This window comes from Hippocampus comes, unplaced genomic scaffold, assembly GCF_001891065.2.
Source record: "Hippocampus comes isolate QL1 unplaced genomic scaffold, H_comes_QL1_v1.1 scaffold108, whole genome shotgun sequence".
NCBI lineage: Eukaryota > Metazoa > Chordata > Actinopteri > Syngnathiformes > Syngnathidae > Hippocampus > Hippocampus comes.
The window spans coordinates 568,958-583,125 of NW_017805071.1; the positions used below are offsets into that span (position 1 = coordinate 568,958).

The window sequence follows — 14,168 nt, forward strand, 5'->3', positions numbered from 1 at the left end:
ATCCTGTGTCAGGACTTTGTATTTGGCCTGTCTATCATCCTGAGAGGGACCATTAACGACCGCTTAAACTGGGCCTTTAACCTCTACGACCTGAACAAGGATGGCTGCATCACCAAAGACGTCAGTGTGCTTCTTCTTTTTGCAATTATTTTTATCGCAATCGTTCAGGTCATTAACCTTCGGCCTGGATTATGCAAAACAGTCTGCTACAGTTAATCTGATTGTGGACTTGAAAAATCCTGCAGTATATATTCATTTATTTATTGACAGGCTTAAAAATACAAATATTTTTAAATGATTTTTCATATCATAGATTGATTAATCCTACTTTTATGTATTTATTCATTTTTTGTCATTCATTTAAACCGCGTTATGCTTGTTGGGCCTGATTTCAGCGCTTCCGCCATTTTGTTTCGATGCATTGTAACGAGATCTCCCATGACGCGAGAAATCACTTAAATTTATGGGGAGGAGGGAGACATTAAAACAATCGATTTATGGTTTAATGAATGAATATCGTGCTATGTAAAGGAAAATCGATTTGATAAATTGATTTTTTTTAAAACCCAGCCCTATTACAGATTGTCATTTTGCAGGACAAGTCGAATCTTAATTTAAGAAGTGAAAATATGGATTCAAATAGGTGTACAGCTTCAAAAAAAAAAAAAACAGCAATAGAGCTCTACTGCCATCTCTTGATAAGTGCTATTGAATGATTCCATGCTGCTAGTGTTTATTTGTATGTGTTGTTTGAAAGATTTATTTTGCAATACTGCGACTGTTGGAATATCTCACCTTGCCTCATACGCTCACGACTAATTATTTCCATTTTAGCTCTGAGATCTCCACTAATGTATTCTCCATCACTCATGGCACTTTGTCTTTGCAGGAGATGCTGGACATCATGAAGTCCATCTACGACATGATGGGAAAGTACACGTATCCCACGATGCAGGATGATGCCCCCAGAGAGCATGTCGAGAACTTTTTCCAGGTCAACAAACAAACAAACAAATAGGAATGATTGTAACTGTGCACTTTTACTTTTTGTAATTATTAAATCTCTGGCTGATGGTTTTTTTTTTTCCCCTTTCAGAAAATGGACCGAAATAAAGATGGAGTGGTTACAATAGAGGAATTCATTGAGTCGTGTAAAAAGGTAAAGCACTTATAGATAGATAGCGAAATAGACTGTCTGGGAATCACAAATGGAATGAGATAGTTGGATAAATAGGTTAGATCGATAACGCTGTTTCCCCCCCCCCCCCCCCAAAAATTTACTTTGTCCCCAGGACGAGAACATCATGCAGTCCATGCAGCTATTTGACAATGTCATCTAAGGACCAAGAAGGGTGCTGGTTTCAGGGTTGGGGGAGGGGGGTGGGGTCAAATGAATCAGGGTTGAAAGAGGGAGCGTGTATGTGTGTGCGTGTGTGGGTATGTGTGTGTTCAGCTCCTCTGGATGGGAAGCAACGGGCTACGGTGAAGCAACCGTGGAAGTCCACTCCTCATCAGGCAGTGTGGAGGAACACCGGGGGGTAGAAGGCAAGCAGCGGGCTGACAGACACGAGCACAAAGCCAACCACCTCGCCCCCCACCACCCCCGCCAACCTCTTTTCTTGCCACTTCTTCTATTCCTGCCAGAATGGTAGCGCTCCAAGTGAGGATGCTGCCGCCCCCAAAACCTCATCACTGACTTTGTGCATGTGCCCCTGTGACACAAAAAAGGAATCTGACGCACTCACGCCGGGCGAGAGCAATTGCGACATTCCTGGGAGATTCCAAGGGCGTCAGGCTTAAACTCGGAACTGATTTCAAAATCGCATGATGATGTCACTTATATCCGACGATGACGCTATTTATCGCGACGCTCCGAAGTCCGCTTGTCCGTCTGCTGTTTCCCGGTCATCCACAGGTGCCTCAACGCTTGTGCAAAGTGCATGTGCAACAGGATGACCGTGACTTCTCCATCTTGCCTCTATGGAGGAATCGACTGGGAACAACACCCTTCTTCATTCAGCGGATTCTGCGAGAACGAGTCTTGGCCTTCCAAACCATTTCCGTCCGTCTTAGCTGTAGGTGTCTGCTGACGATCATGCACCATAGCTGACAGACCACCGCAGTGGTTCTAGCCTTTAATGAAACATTTGTGGGGAGTGTCATAGACTGCAGACCGTGTTTGTGAACTTTGTGATCAGATGAATCATGTGATTAGAGCGGGGTCTTTGAAACAAAAAGAAATTAGCAGGTTTTCAGAGTGTGAGGCAGACGAAAAGGAATTCAGGGGCGGCGCAGCAGCTTGAGGGGGAAAATAAAATTAAAGAAAGGACTATGCAGTGGAACCTCCAGAGTGAAACACTACAAAAGAGTTATGAATTCAAGTGAAAAATAAAATTAGGACTAATATGGCTCAAAAATCATTTTTGCTTTACCTTTTGTTTTTGACATGCACTTCAATACAGAAATCTATTTAAAATGTCACTGACCGCATCACTCTGTAAACCCATTTCTGTTTCTTCTTCGCAGGGGTCTACAAAGGGTGAGTACGATTACCGTATGTTTTGGTTTTGTTTCACAGAATTTTTACTTTATATTTCTATGGTACTAGAAGAGTATTAAAATGTGAGTAAATGCTGTAGTTAAAGTAAACTTTTTAATTGTGATTTTTATCTCCTTCGCAGAATGAAGTACATACCTATGTTCTTTTTAATGGGGAAAAAAAAAGTTTTTTAAATGGAGGTTCCATTGCATGTTTCATAAACTTGCATAGGTATGTTTAAAGGGGAAGTCTACTGTAAAATGTTCTTTAGAATAATAACTTCTATTCAGCCTCACGAGTCTAAACACGGCATTCTCATTCTCATGGAACATGAGTTAAGCGGTAAAATTCCCCCCCCCCCCCCCATCCCCCCTGTCTCAGGGTGCAGCCCTATTGCCACTTGCTGTTGACTGAAAATGACATCACAGTTGCTCAGGGCTCCGTGAACAACCAACCGTAGCTCAGTTTCAGAATATACAGGTGAGCCGTGATTGGTCATAACCTGAGACCTGATATGTCATTTTCAGTTGACAAAAAATGGTCGCCCCCTGAAATGGGTAAAAAAACGGGTGGATTTTGCTGCTTAACTCATGACACAACTCAACTCAACTGTATTTATAGCGCACTTTAAAACAACCACCACTGTATACAAAGTGCTGTACATAGAGCAAAGACAATATTAATCAGAATGCCGTGTTTAGACTAGTGGAGGTGTATAGAACATATTGTAAAGAAAATTTGGGGGTTGACTTCACCTTTGAAGGCAAGTCAGATGAAGTACACTGTCACACACTTTGAAAACCCCCAAATTATAGGCCACATTGTGAATTAAAAAATGTGTGTTAGTGAATGAGAGAAAAACCTCAAACTTGTTTTACCACCACCAACCCCCCCCTTTGCCATCTTGCCCCAATTTTCTCTGGAACACCAAAGAAAAAAAAAATCATAAGAGAGGAGACCCATTTTGCATACATCTGCACAGGAAGAAAGACGCTGTTGGTAATTGGCAAGGATCAGTCAGAGACATAAGAGGTTATGTGATCTACTGTGATCTTTTGGGTGTGTGTGTGTGTGTGTGTCTTTACTAATAATAAAAAAATATTCCATGGTCTACAAATGAAGAACAATAATGAGCGAGAGGACTTTAATCACAGTGAAATCCCGAATCCGAATAAACACTTCCAACCTTTTAGCATTAATTTTAATGTTTTTTCCAGCCAGTGGTTTGGCTCTGATTGGCCCTTGCCACTCATCAGCTCTCACAAGTCAAAGCTGCTCATTCTCTGCATGTAGTTTGTCTAGAATTTAAAAAAGAAAATCTACTAGTCTGTTGTAACCATTTTTGTTAGCGCGCCTCTAAATAGTTAATTATTCTAAATATGTATATTTTGTACAGACAATAAAATTCACAGTTACTATGCAAACAGGACTCCAGTTTTTTTTTCAACTGTACATTTTATTTAAATAATACAAGAAATAAAACTACATCTAGCCTTAATTTTTCGTCACTGTCATCACAAACAAATTCATGATTTAAATATACATTTTATACAGTAATAATTTCAAGAGCCACATCTTGCTCAGCTAACTGGCAGTTGAGTGATGGAAACACATAACTTGTTTTATAATTACATTCTGAATGTGGCTTCATAAACAGAAATTCATTCTTAAATGCATCCTTTCCAGCTGAAAACCAGCATGAAATTGTACAGCTGGGATACGACTGGTAAATGTGATTGTTTTGACAACGAATTTCCTCAAATAGTAGCCAAGGATACCCATTTCACGCTTTGTGAATTTCATTTTACTACATTATTTGTAAATTAAAAGTTTTTCAGAGTTTAGAACAAATTAATATAACCATTACAAAGAAATGAACCAGGGCAGAACAAATACGTTTTTTAGTGTCATGTGAACACGAACATGGTTGTGCACAACAATGAAGAGCATCCTTATGTCGGTGTGTATTGGAACACTAATTGCCATTTAAAATGATGTCTCATTACCAAAATGATCTTTAAAAGTGCACAGGGGACTCGTTTGCAACATGTAAGATTCCACACCAGAAAATTTACATGATTTGTTAGCAACAGACTTCAAACACCTTCAGCCACTAACTCTTGTGAACACATTGTCAATGTGTAAATGGTGTCTATGAACTGAGAAGATAAACTTGGGTCCCTATTTTTCCTGATAAGAAAACAGATGTGTATATTTGACTAAGGCATTGATTTGTGGATGACACACCAGGCGCAGATGAAAATGGACATTCGCTATTTGAGGAAATACGATCCAAACCAACTTCTCAGGCGCATGAAGAAATGGCTGTCGATCGTGTGCATCGAGGTTTCCATCTTATTTGTCTGCTTGAGTGCCTTACTTTAAAAGAAACAAGTAATGGCTCGTCCAGGATGTGTCCATCATTATTTAGGCATCTTTCGGAGCTCAGCTAGAACCCAAATGGCCAGCGAGAGCAGCGCCACGGATCCAGACTGGTGAGTCGCTGCCAGTGGGGTGGGCACATACAGTAACAGGGTACTAATCCCCAGTGCAACCTGAGGAACGAGGGAACAGATGAAAACTGTTCTGAGTCCCCGTGCGATCGACATGCTATGTGCGAGCCTACCTGTCCATATGCCATCGCTGTGAGGAGGCTGATGGCTATCTTGGCTCTCCTGGGCAGCACCATCCTTCTGGAGAACAGATACAGTCCAGTGATGGCCGTCAAAGAGGATATTCCCTGGACAAAAAGAAAAATCAACATTTTATGAGGTAAGCAAGCGAACTTGAGATTCTCCCTGTGAATTGTGTGACATACTAAGATTCTGTGATCAAACTGCACTGTCGTGGGGTTCTCAAAAAAGTTCTTGAGGGTGGGAGAGAAGGCCAGCAGGTCATCAGGGACCCAGCGTTCTCCCATCTTAGGGAAGGAGTTGTACACCAGGCCAGCATCCAAACCGGCCACAAAAGCACCTGCAAACATTATGAGTGATTTATTCAAATACAGTGCTACTTGATTCTTTTCAGGTTATTACAAAGGAAATGCAAAAACAAACAAGGTGCAAAGCCCCCAAAAATATTTAGTGTAAGGATACAGAAGCTAAAACTAGTTTCGATAATATGTAGTTATTTTTTTAAATTTTCCGCTCTATTTAAGTTACTCTCTTTGCTTTTATTTTTAAATGCAAACATGTTTTACTTGATTTTAGGAGTTTTTTGGGGTCAAAAGACATCAATAAATATTGCTCAAATCCTAATTAACTTTTTTTAATCAAATAGTTATGACAAAATATTTGGTGCTGAAATTACCATTTATAATGCAATGTTATGAGGTTCCACACCTAAGCTTGAAGACATTTCCCTTAACTGGACATTTAAGAACGCCCACCCCATTAAAAAAAAAAAAAAAAAGAAACTGACCCCAGTAAATACTGCTCATAGAGGTAGGTTCTGTCGTTCAAATGATAAGGTGGAACAAATAGCACTTCTCTCCAAAGCTGACCTGAAAGAGCTGTGAGGAAGACCAGTCCACCTGTTCCTTTGGCAAACCTCCGAAGCTGCATGAGGCGTTTGGTTTCTGCCAACTTGTGAAGAAGGCCGAAAAAAAACATGATTATTAATATGAACAAATAAATAAATGTGAAATCGTGGATGTACATAAGATGGTACCTTGTGAGCAGGCAGCAGTAGGGTAAGGCCAGTCCACAGACTGGCACAGTAAAGGAGTAAGGCAGAGCCAAGGTGAGCGCTTAGTCGATATTGGCTAACTCTTGGGATGTCGTGTGACTCTGGCTTCTCCTCCAGGCCACTTTTGACCATGTACCAACCCAACAGGCCCTGACAAGATAGAGACAGGTACACAAACAACTTCTGTGAACACATCTGTCATTATAATTAATAGCCTGACATGCAACTCACCTGAAAGAAGACAAATCCACAAAGCCCAAGCACTTTGCCCTTCATGGAGCGGGTGAAGTAGCCTCTCCTCCAGAAGTACACGGTGGGGAGGATGTAGGCCAGTCCCACCAACCTGCCCCACATTCGATGACCCCACTCCATGTAGAAGATGAACTTAAACTCAGGCAGAGTCATGTTATGGTTCATTCTGAGAGGACAAAAAGATGCCATACGTTTGCAGAACCTCCAAAAGTTTAACAATCTGAAGTTCAAGCCACATTTCAAGGAAAATCTACCTCAACAGTCAAACAACCCCCCTCCTGAATATATCAAGAAATGACACTTTTTGTGTTTGTGTGATGATAAGCTTAAAACCGGATATCAACCTTACGATATCCTGGCAGTTTAGAACAATATGAGCAGAATAATTTGATATTTATGGATTGCAGACATTTTCCATGCAGATATTCTCTTCAATAGCACAAAGTCGTCCTCATAATGGTAAATGTATAAATGAAAACTATTCAATAAATGAAATGGCTGGTTATGTGTGCTTGTATTAATTTGTGTTTGTTATTTTTGCTATGTTGTGTGTGTGTGTTGCATACATCACAGCACTGTTTATTGTATTTTTACAAGGGTGTTTAGGAACAGAATACAGAATCTTACATCTTGAATTCAGGAAATTGCTGGTATTTGGAAAACTCTGCTTCCCATTCTTCCTGCGATTGTGGGGGTTTCATCTCTCGCACCAGATGCCAGTCAACCATGGACAGGCCGGATTCGGTTAATCTGATTGATACAACAGATACATTAATCATCAAATGAAAGGTAGCGACACACAGATGACAACCATTAACTTATTATTTTATTTTTTTTTTACCGTGTGACGCCACCAAGTACAACAGCACCAACAACAAGACCGCTGCAGCCAAGTAACCAGCGACCGACTATCCTGTTTGTGGCTGCATTGGGAACACTGACCGCTGCAGAGGGGGAGGACGAAGCCCCTGCCTCGGCTGCAATTGTGCTGTGACTCCTTCTCGCAAGCCACTGTCGTAACTGTGCACCCTGTCCATGACACATTATGTAGAGAGACATTTTGCGTTATTCTGAGGTGTATATAGTTTACGTGTAAATGTCCCTCCCATCACCCTCACACACACTTGGTTTAGCATCCCTTCAAGAATCGTACAACGTTAATTGAAAAATTGCCAGTGTAAAAAAAACGTGACTGAATACGTTTGATAAGGTCTAATGTCAAGTATACTTAAACTAATATTTCTCGCACAGAATTTGACCTTTTTCAACACTTCCGAGCTAACTAGGCTAGCAGTTAGCTCAAAGATATGATACTCACTTTACTGAGTTGAATTCCTCCCCCGGCTCGTTTGCATCCATTTAATAACGTTGTCCTTACTGGAGCTAGTAACATGATTTTCCTCCTAACGTCGACCAAAGTAAAACAAGCTGGCCACAGTTGAAATGTTATGACAGCATTTAAACAAGCATGTTGCAAAACGTCAGGTTCAACTTTCAACTCTGAACTCCTGACGTCACCACATGGCTAGTGATTTTTTTTTTTTACTTAATTGGAATAAAAGCTATGTCAAACATATCCAAAGTGTTACAATTTTAAAATTAGTGAAGAAGGTTTACATTTTTATTTTTATTTTTTGCGAAACCCCTCGCGTTTGGGTCTCTTTGTTTTGTGATAGAGCGTACCCCGTCGAAGCGGTTCCACTCTCGCCGTAGACTAGCTTAACATGTTCCCTCACGCTAGCCGCCCAACCGTGTACATTAAAATTAACGCCCCGGAAGAGCTAGCGATCGTTGGCTACGCACAGCTGAACAGAGAACTATCAACCGCAGTATTAGAATGTTCGCTTGACAGGTAGCTGTATAAATGAAACCCCTTACGAGAGGTAAGAAATTAAGGATAGTCTCTTTGTGTCCCTCTTCAGACAGTCATTATGGGAGAGAGCTTTCTCATGGAGGTGTGTGTGGACTCCGTGGAATCTGCCGTCAATGCGGAGCGAGGAGGTTGGTAGGAGAAGTTCGTGCAGTGCTTCAATCTCGTTTAGAAACAATCACATGACATTCTTAGAAACCGTAGTACATTACCGTACTAAGAGTAGTTCCCCCTGAACGTAGAGATTAAAATAAAGTCAGAGAACATACAAAATTACAGTATCTATTTGAATGCAAACACACTTACAGGCACTAAATATAAATTAAACAATCAAATGCAAAACTGAAGCGTGGCGTTGTTTCACTCTGCTGTGCAAATTACTTCCATTGCGTGCAGTTTTAATCTGAGGAAAAGTGGTACACAGAATCGATAGATGGATTGCATGTTGGTACCTACCTGCCTAATTGTGTCGTCTTCTGTCAGGTGCTGGTCGGCTTGAGCTGTGTTGTAGTCTTATGGAAGGAGGGCTCACTCCCAGTCTTGGTGAGCACATTCTGGTGGGACAAAGAATCGTCAATTGTCTAGTAAATGTACTTTTAAATCTACTTACAGGCCTGCTGCAGATTGTTAAAAGATGTGTCAAAATCCCAGTCTATGTGATGATTCGTCCCCGTGGCGGTGACTTCCTTTACTCTGACCATGAAGTGGAGGTGATGATGAAAGACATGGAGGTGATGAAAAACCATGGGGCTGATGGATTTGTGCTGGGAGCCTTGACGGAAGATGGACAGGTGGATGCAGAGCTCTGTATGGAGTTTCTGGGTAGTGTAAGCCTGTGTAATTTACTGCATCATTTAATTTATTATACATAGTATAACTAGCATCCATCCTCGGGATGATGGTGAGCCGGGTTTGGCACTCATATTTGTATCTATGGACAGTTTAGGGTCTTTACCTAAACAGAGAGAAAATATGCTGACTCGACATAGGAATGTGAACACTGAGATTATTGAACCCTAACCCAGGCGTTCAGGGTTTTCAAAATTAGGTCCAAATCGAATGCTCTTGCAGGGCATATACGCTCATGTACCGTAGGTTTCCCATCCCTGATCTAAAAAGATACCAGGGCTGTTGTTAAAGCCTTACAAAGTATAAGAAAACCATCAATAAAACCAATTTTTAATAGTCCAGTTTTCTCTTTTTCTCTCTAGCTGCTGCTCGTCCTTTACCTGTCACCTTCCACCGAGGTACTCTACTCAAATGCATGTTTCGCCTGCCAATATTTTTGACCACATTTAAAAAAAAAATTCAGACAGGAACCAAATATTGATGCACTGTATTTTGCGATCTCCAGCTTTTGACATGGTCCGTGATGCAGCGGTTGCCTTGGAAATGCTGGTGTCGATAGGTTTCCAGCGTGTGCTGACCAGTGGCTGTGACAGCTCTGCACTGGAGGGTCTCCCACTCATTAAGCGCCTCACAGAGCAAGTATGTATGAATTCATCTGCAGTGGACCCTCAAGGGCTGACTCACTGGTAGACCTCTATCAGAAAAATAATGGCAATAGAATGAATCTGTTACTGATTTAAACTGTCACACTCAGCCCTCATTCCATCAATTTTCTTTTGCGCTTGACCTTTAAAAACTTGGATGTTACCCTATGTTTGTTTTTGCGCAAACTTTTATCCACTGTGTTGAAAACATTTCCAAAACTGGACAGAGTCTGCCTGTTTCTCTATTGTTTGGTCTTCCTAAAAGAAGTATTTGCTAAATGTTGATGAAATTCTGAATTGTATGCACGCAACTTTTGAGGATCCACTGCACAATACCTGCATCTTAACTTGTGACTCTCTGCTCCTCCAGGCTAAAGGTAGAATTACCATCATGCCAGGTTGGTGTTTTGTTTTTGCTAGTGTGAATAGTTTCTATGACTTAAAAAAATAAATAAATAAAGTTTGTTTATTTAATCTTTGTAATACAGGGGGTGGCATCACAGAGAGAAATCTGCAAAGAATTTTAGAAGGGTCAGGCGCTCAAGAGTTCCACTGCTCTGCTCGCTCCAGCAGAGATTCTGCAATGAAATTCAGGTTTGTTTAGATGGACTGTCAGTTAAAGGGGAAGTTTGCAGTTCTAAAAGCACTTTATTTTAGCCTCACTTGAATGAATACATACCCTCCCAACTGAGTCTCAGACCAAAGCTGCACCCCTCACTGACATGCATGTGTGATTCTCAAAAATGGCCACTCCTAATGGCATGAGCTTATACACGTGTGTAGTATTGATAAATAGTCACAGAGTTCAACTCGATAAATCAGCACTGCTAGCATAACTGAGCGAGTATTAGCCCTGTAAACAAACTGATGTTACCCTGATCTTAGCTGCTACATTTGTAGCGTGACTTATGAGGAACACTATTAGAATAACACTGAATGTTATTTGTGTCAAGTTTTAGTTTTTGGAATGTATAATCAATTTTTTAAAACATCAATAAAAGACATGTTTAGGAGCAGTTTTGCCAATTTTGCATAATTTTCTGACTATTCAGCAGCCCGAGGTCCCTTCAGTCTGCTTCAGTATGCAAGAGAGACAAATGTTATTAGTTTTTTTTTCCAACTTATCATTTTACTAATGTGCTACTGTTAGGTTTATACTGACAAAATAAAAAAAAATGACTCGTGTTTCTTTTACCCTGCAGGAACAGCTGCGTGACAATGGGAGCTGCTCTCACGGCTCCAGAGTACAGCCTGAAGGTGGCAGATGTGAGCAAAGTACGCGCTTTTAATGCTATCGCCAAAAATACCCTATGAATTGAAAGTGGAAAGTTATGGCTGATAACTAAATCAATACGTCCAAAGTTATTTATTCAAATTATTAAGTCCAATATAAGCTGATCTTTCCCAAATTTGTTTATCGTCATTCAGACACATCGAAAAAAAATAATTTACACACACGACATACAATTATTTATACCCTCGCCAAATATGCAATTATAGTGGATTTTCATTCATTAACTGGGTCTTTTTGTGGGTTTTTTTGTGAATTTTTATGAGTGTGGCAGACAACTGTAAGACTGGTTTAGGGGGAAAAAAGTGGCGCTTTCAATTTTGTCAAAACTTTGCATGTTAAAAACTCCAAATTTATTCTTTCTCCAGACAGGCATAGCATGCACCATTGATTAGATGTACTGTAAGTGAATAATAAAAAATAAATTCTGCATGTATTTGTTTACATGTCTATGTATGCATCCATATCATGCTTCGCCCCCTGAGTTTTTGCTACTTATGTCATTTTCATCTAAAAGTTGGATTTGCTAAATGAAAATCCTTTCTCACAATTTGGGAGTTTTGGGGCTGTAGTGTATGTTTTATTTGTGTGTTTTTGTATGAGAAACCCCACCTATTTACAGAAGCTTGCTTTTGTTGGAAGATGAGCTGAAACTGATCTTTTTATTGTGTTTTTCATGACAAAAGTCACAGGACTGTGCATTTTTTTCTGATGTCAATTAAAGTTGCTGTGTTTTAGACATTTGTCGCTCATGTATCTGTTAGACCATCCATCCATCTTCCGATCTGCTTTATCCTCATAAGCGTCACGGTCAGTGCTGGAGCCTATCCCAGCTGTCTTCGGGTAGTTGGCGGGGGACACCCTGAACCGGTTGCCAGCCAATCGCAGGGCACACACAGACGAACAACCACCCACGCTCACACTCACACCTAGGGACAATTTAGAGTGTTCCATTAACCTGCCATGCATGTTTTTGGAATGTGGGAAACCGGAATACCCGGGGAAAACCCACTCAGGCACGGGGAGAACATGCAAACTCCGCACAGGGAGGCTGGAATCGAGCCCTTCACCTCTGCACTGTGAGGTCGACACGCTAAACACTGGGCCACCGGGCAACCCTATCTGTTAGACCAAAAACCAAAATAAAATCAATGTAAGATAAAGACATATATAAATACAGTGCTCCTTCAAGACCATTGTAAATTTCTTACTATCTCGTGATCGCAAACAAATACCTCAGCATACAGGTATGGGAGATTGACAGTCCATGTTGATATGTTCTTGTAAGTGTAAGCATTCACAGTACACATTATATTAGGGCTGCACAACACATGAATAAGTGGGCGATGACACACTCAACCTGATCACACTCTTAGATAGATGCAAGGCAAGATGTCGTGAAAAGTGGCAAACGGTGCCGCAACTCTTGAGCGAGGCGGTGAGGCTCAATGACACCTGGACAGTCAAGTCCAAGGCCTTATAGATGAGCTCCTCAGCTTTTATGTCAAAGACAGTTCATTTTAAAAGTTGATGGAATCATGAACTGTAAACACTGAACTTTGTATACTATCCTGAGCATTACAGTCCAATGACACGCTGTAGGCACTTGTGAGTCTTTATCGATTTTGATATGGACTTGTTTTACACAGAGATGTTAATGATTTGTTCAAGTGAAATGACTCAAAGCAGAGCAGAAGAACTACATTTACTGTATAGGTGTTTAAGTTTGGTATTGTCCATGTCAGCATTAAGTGGCTTTCAGGACTCGGATTAGAGAACATCTGGTACTCGCAGCCCAACATTCTTCTGCATTTTCATCATGTTGTGGCCTACTTACGTATTTGCATAAGTATACACAGTGAGTACAAATAATCTCAATTTGCCACCATTTTAAAAATGCATTGTTAGGCCTGTGTGATTTTTTTGGAATTAAGCTATTACTACAAATTCTAAGATGAGCTGCTTTGCAAGTTACCAGCTCAGTGTTGTACGGAATGTAAATCCTTCAATTTATAGCCATTAACAAACTGCTCTTCTGAATCCTATGTTCTGGAATTTTCTGCTTTCCCCAGACTTTCTCGCCATAGGAACTACATATCAATTTATTGTTGCGTTTAACATGAACAACATTTTTATTCTTTGCCATTAACCAAATATCTTGTTGTTGTTTTTACCTTGCCCTTTTGTGTGGTCAATATCAGGGGATGTTGTTAATATTTGTTAAGTGGCATGTGAAGTCCTTTGACAGTCAGCCACTGATGTAAGCCGATAGTCATACCGGTAATTTAGAGGACATTTTTATGACCGTTTTATTATGTGCTGTTATGTCATTGTGGACTTTGTTTTTTTACTTCACATGTCCATTGAGTCTGCACGTGCATAATGAGTCTGCGTTGTGGGCCATGTTGCATTGTCAAATACAGTCTATAATCATTAACCTCAGGTCCATCCCCGGTTCATTCCTGTGCTGTAACTCCATAGCTGAGTTCACATTTATGATGGCATGCACGTGTGTGTCAAATAGTCGCGAGGATTTGTTTGAGGTTGTCCTCTCCTAAATAGAGTGACACAGCAAAGCATCTGTGTTCCATTAAAATGAAAATAACCACATGGAAGAACATGGCTACAACAGAAAAGAATGTGTACACCACCGCAACATTTTGTTTCACTCATTCTTTAAAAAAAAACAATTATAATCTTAGCCTGCGACATGAATTTTGAAAACAGAAAAAGTGGTTGGGCCAAACAGTCTTTTCTTTGTTTGTATTTACAGGCTTTCCGTGGCCGTGAAGAAGTGAGTTGGATTGCATGGCTTCTCGAGTTTAATCTGATGACAGTTGCTAAATTGTTTTTGTCGTGCAGGGAGGTGGGGAAGAAAACAGGAAAAGGGGGGGCTTTAATGAGCTCATTCCCCACCCTTTCTCTGAAACATTTTCCATTTTGGGGAGAATGCTTTCCAGGGATACATCTCTCGCTCTCTCTCTCTCTCTCTCTCTCTCTCTCTCTCTCTCTCTCTCTCACCCCCCCCCCCCCCCT

General features: G+C 40.7%; 3 protein-coding genes across 10 annotated transcripts in view; 2 read left to right on the forward strand and 1 right to left on the reverse strand.

The window, feature by feature from the left end:
- The window catches only part of LOC109512701 (Kv channel-interacting protein 2), a 110,214-nt gene extending 107,109 nt beyond the window's left edge, over positions 1-3,105 (forward strand). For all 8 annotated transcript variants that reach the window (XM_019864627.1, XM_019864631.1, XM_019864633.1 and 5 more), the window contains 5 exons: positions 13-120; positions 890-994; positions 1,097-1,159; positions 1,293-1,362; positions 1,516-3,105. In XM_019864627.1, coding sequence (XP_019720186.1) covers positions 13-120; positions 890-994; positions 1,097-1,159; positions 1,293-1,340 — 324 coding nt within the window. In that variant the 3' untranslated portion in view covers positions 1,341-1,362; positions 1,516-3,105. The remainder of the gene's footprint in view (positions 1-12; positions 121-889; positions 995-1,096; positions 1,160-1,292; positions 1,363-1,515) is intronic.
- Positions 3,106-4,083: 978 nt separating this feature from the next.
- On the reverse strand, positions 4,084-7,994 carry cox15 (cytochrome c oxidase assembly homolog 15 (yeast)). Its single transcript, XM_019864625.1, has 9 exons — positions 7,797-7,994; positions 7,320-7,507; positions 7,106-7,228; positions 6,458-6,644; positions 6,209-6,376; positions 6,042-6,123; positions 5,358-5,512; positions 5,166-5,279; positions 4,084-5,094 (listed from the first exon to the last, which is right to left on the reverse strand). The coding sequence occupies exons 1-9, from the start codon at positions 7,869-7,871 to the stop codon at positions 4,963-4,965; spliced, it is 1,224 nt and encodes a 407-aa protein (XP_019720184.1). The 5' UTR covers positions 7,872-7,994; the 3' UTR covers positions 4,084-4,962.
- A 208-nt stretch (positions 7,995-8,202) lies between these two features.
- cutc (cutC copper transporter homolog (E. coli)) lies at positions 8,203-11,871 on the forward strand. The gene is made up of 9 exons (XM_019864636.1): positions 8,203-8,330; positions 8,401-8,479; positions 8,832-8,891; positions 8,961-9,170; positions 9,560-9,595; positions 9,703-9,836; positions 10,212-10,239; positions 10,330-10,435; positions 11,044-11,871. The coding sequence occupies exons 2-9, from the start codon at positions 8,410-8,412 to the stop codon at positions 11,153-11,155; spliced, it is 756 nt and encodes a 251-aa protein (XP_019720195.1). The 5' UTR covers positions 8,203-8,330; positions 8,401-8,409; the 3' UTR covers positions 11,156-11,871.
- The last annotated feature ends 2,297 nt before the right edge of the window (positions 11,872-14,168 follow it).

What these genes read in the sequence shown, in the direction of transcription:
- cutc (XM_019864636.1), top strand. Translation starts at nt 8,410, where the DNA reads ATGGGAGAGAGCTTTCTCATGGAGGTGTGTGTGGACTCCGTGGAATCT. An exon ending in CGTCAATGCGGAGCGAGGAG is followed by an intron (nt 8,480 to 8,831) that starts GTTGGTAGGAGA and finishes GTCTTCTGTCAG; the next exon opens with GTGCTGGTCGGCTTGAGCTG. An exon ending in AGGGCTCACTCCCAGTCTTG is followed by an intron (nt 8,892 to 8,960) that starts GTGAGCACATTC and finishes ATCTACTTACAG; the next exon opens with GCCTGCTGCAGATTGTTAAA.
- cox15 (XM_019864625.1), bottom strand. Translation starts at nt 7,871, where the DNA reads ATGTTACTAGCTCCAGTAAGGACAACGTTATTAAATGGATGCAAACGA. An exon ending in GAGGAATTCAACTCAGTAAA is followed by an intron (nt 7,508 to 7,796) that starts GTGAGTATCATA and finishes TGTCATGGACAG; the next exon opens with GGTGCACAGTTACGACAGTG. An exon ending in GTACTTGGTGGCGTCACACG is followed by an intron (nt 7,229 to 7,319) that starts GTAAAAAAAAAA and finishes TGTATCAATCAG; the next exon opens with ATTAACCGAATCCGGCCTGT.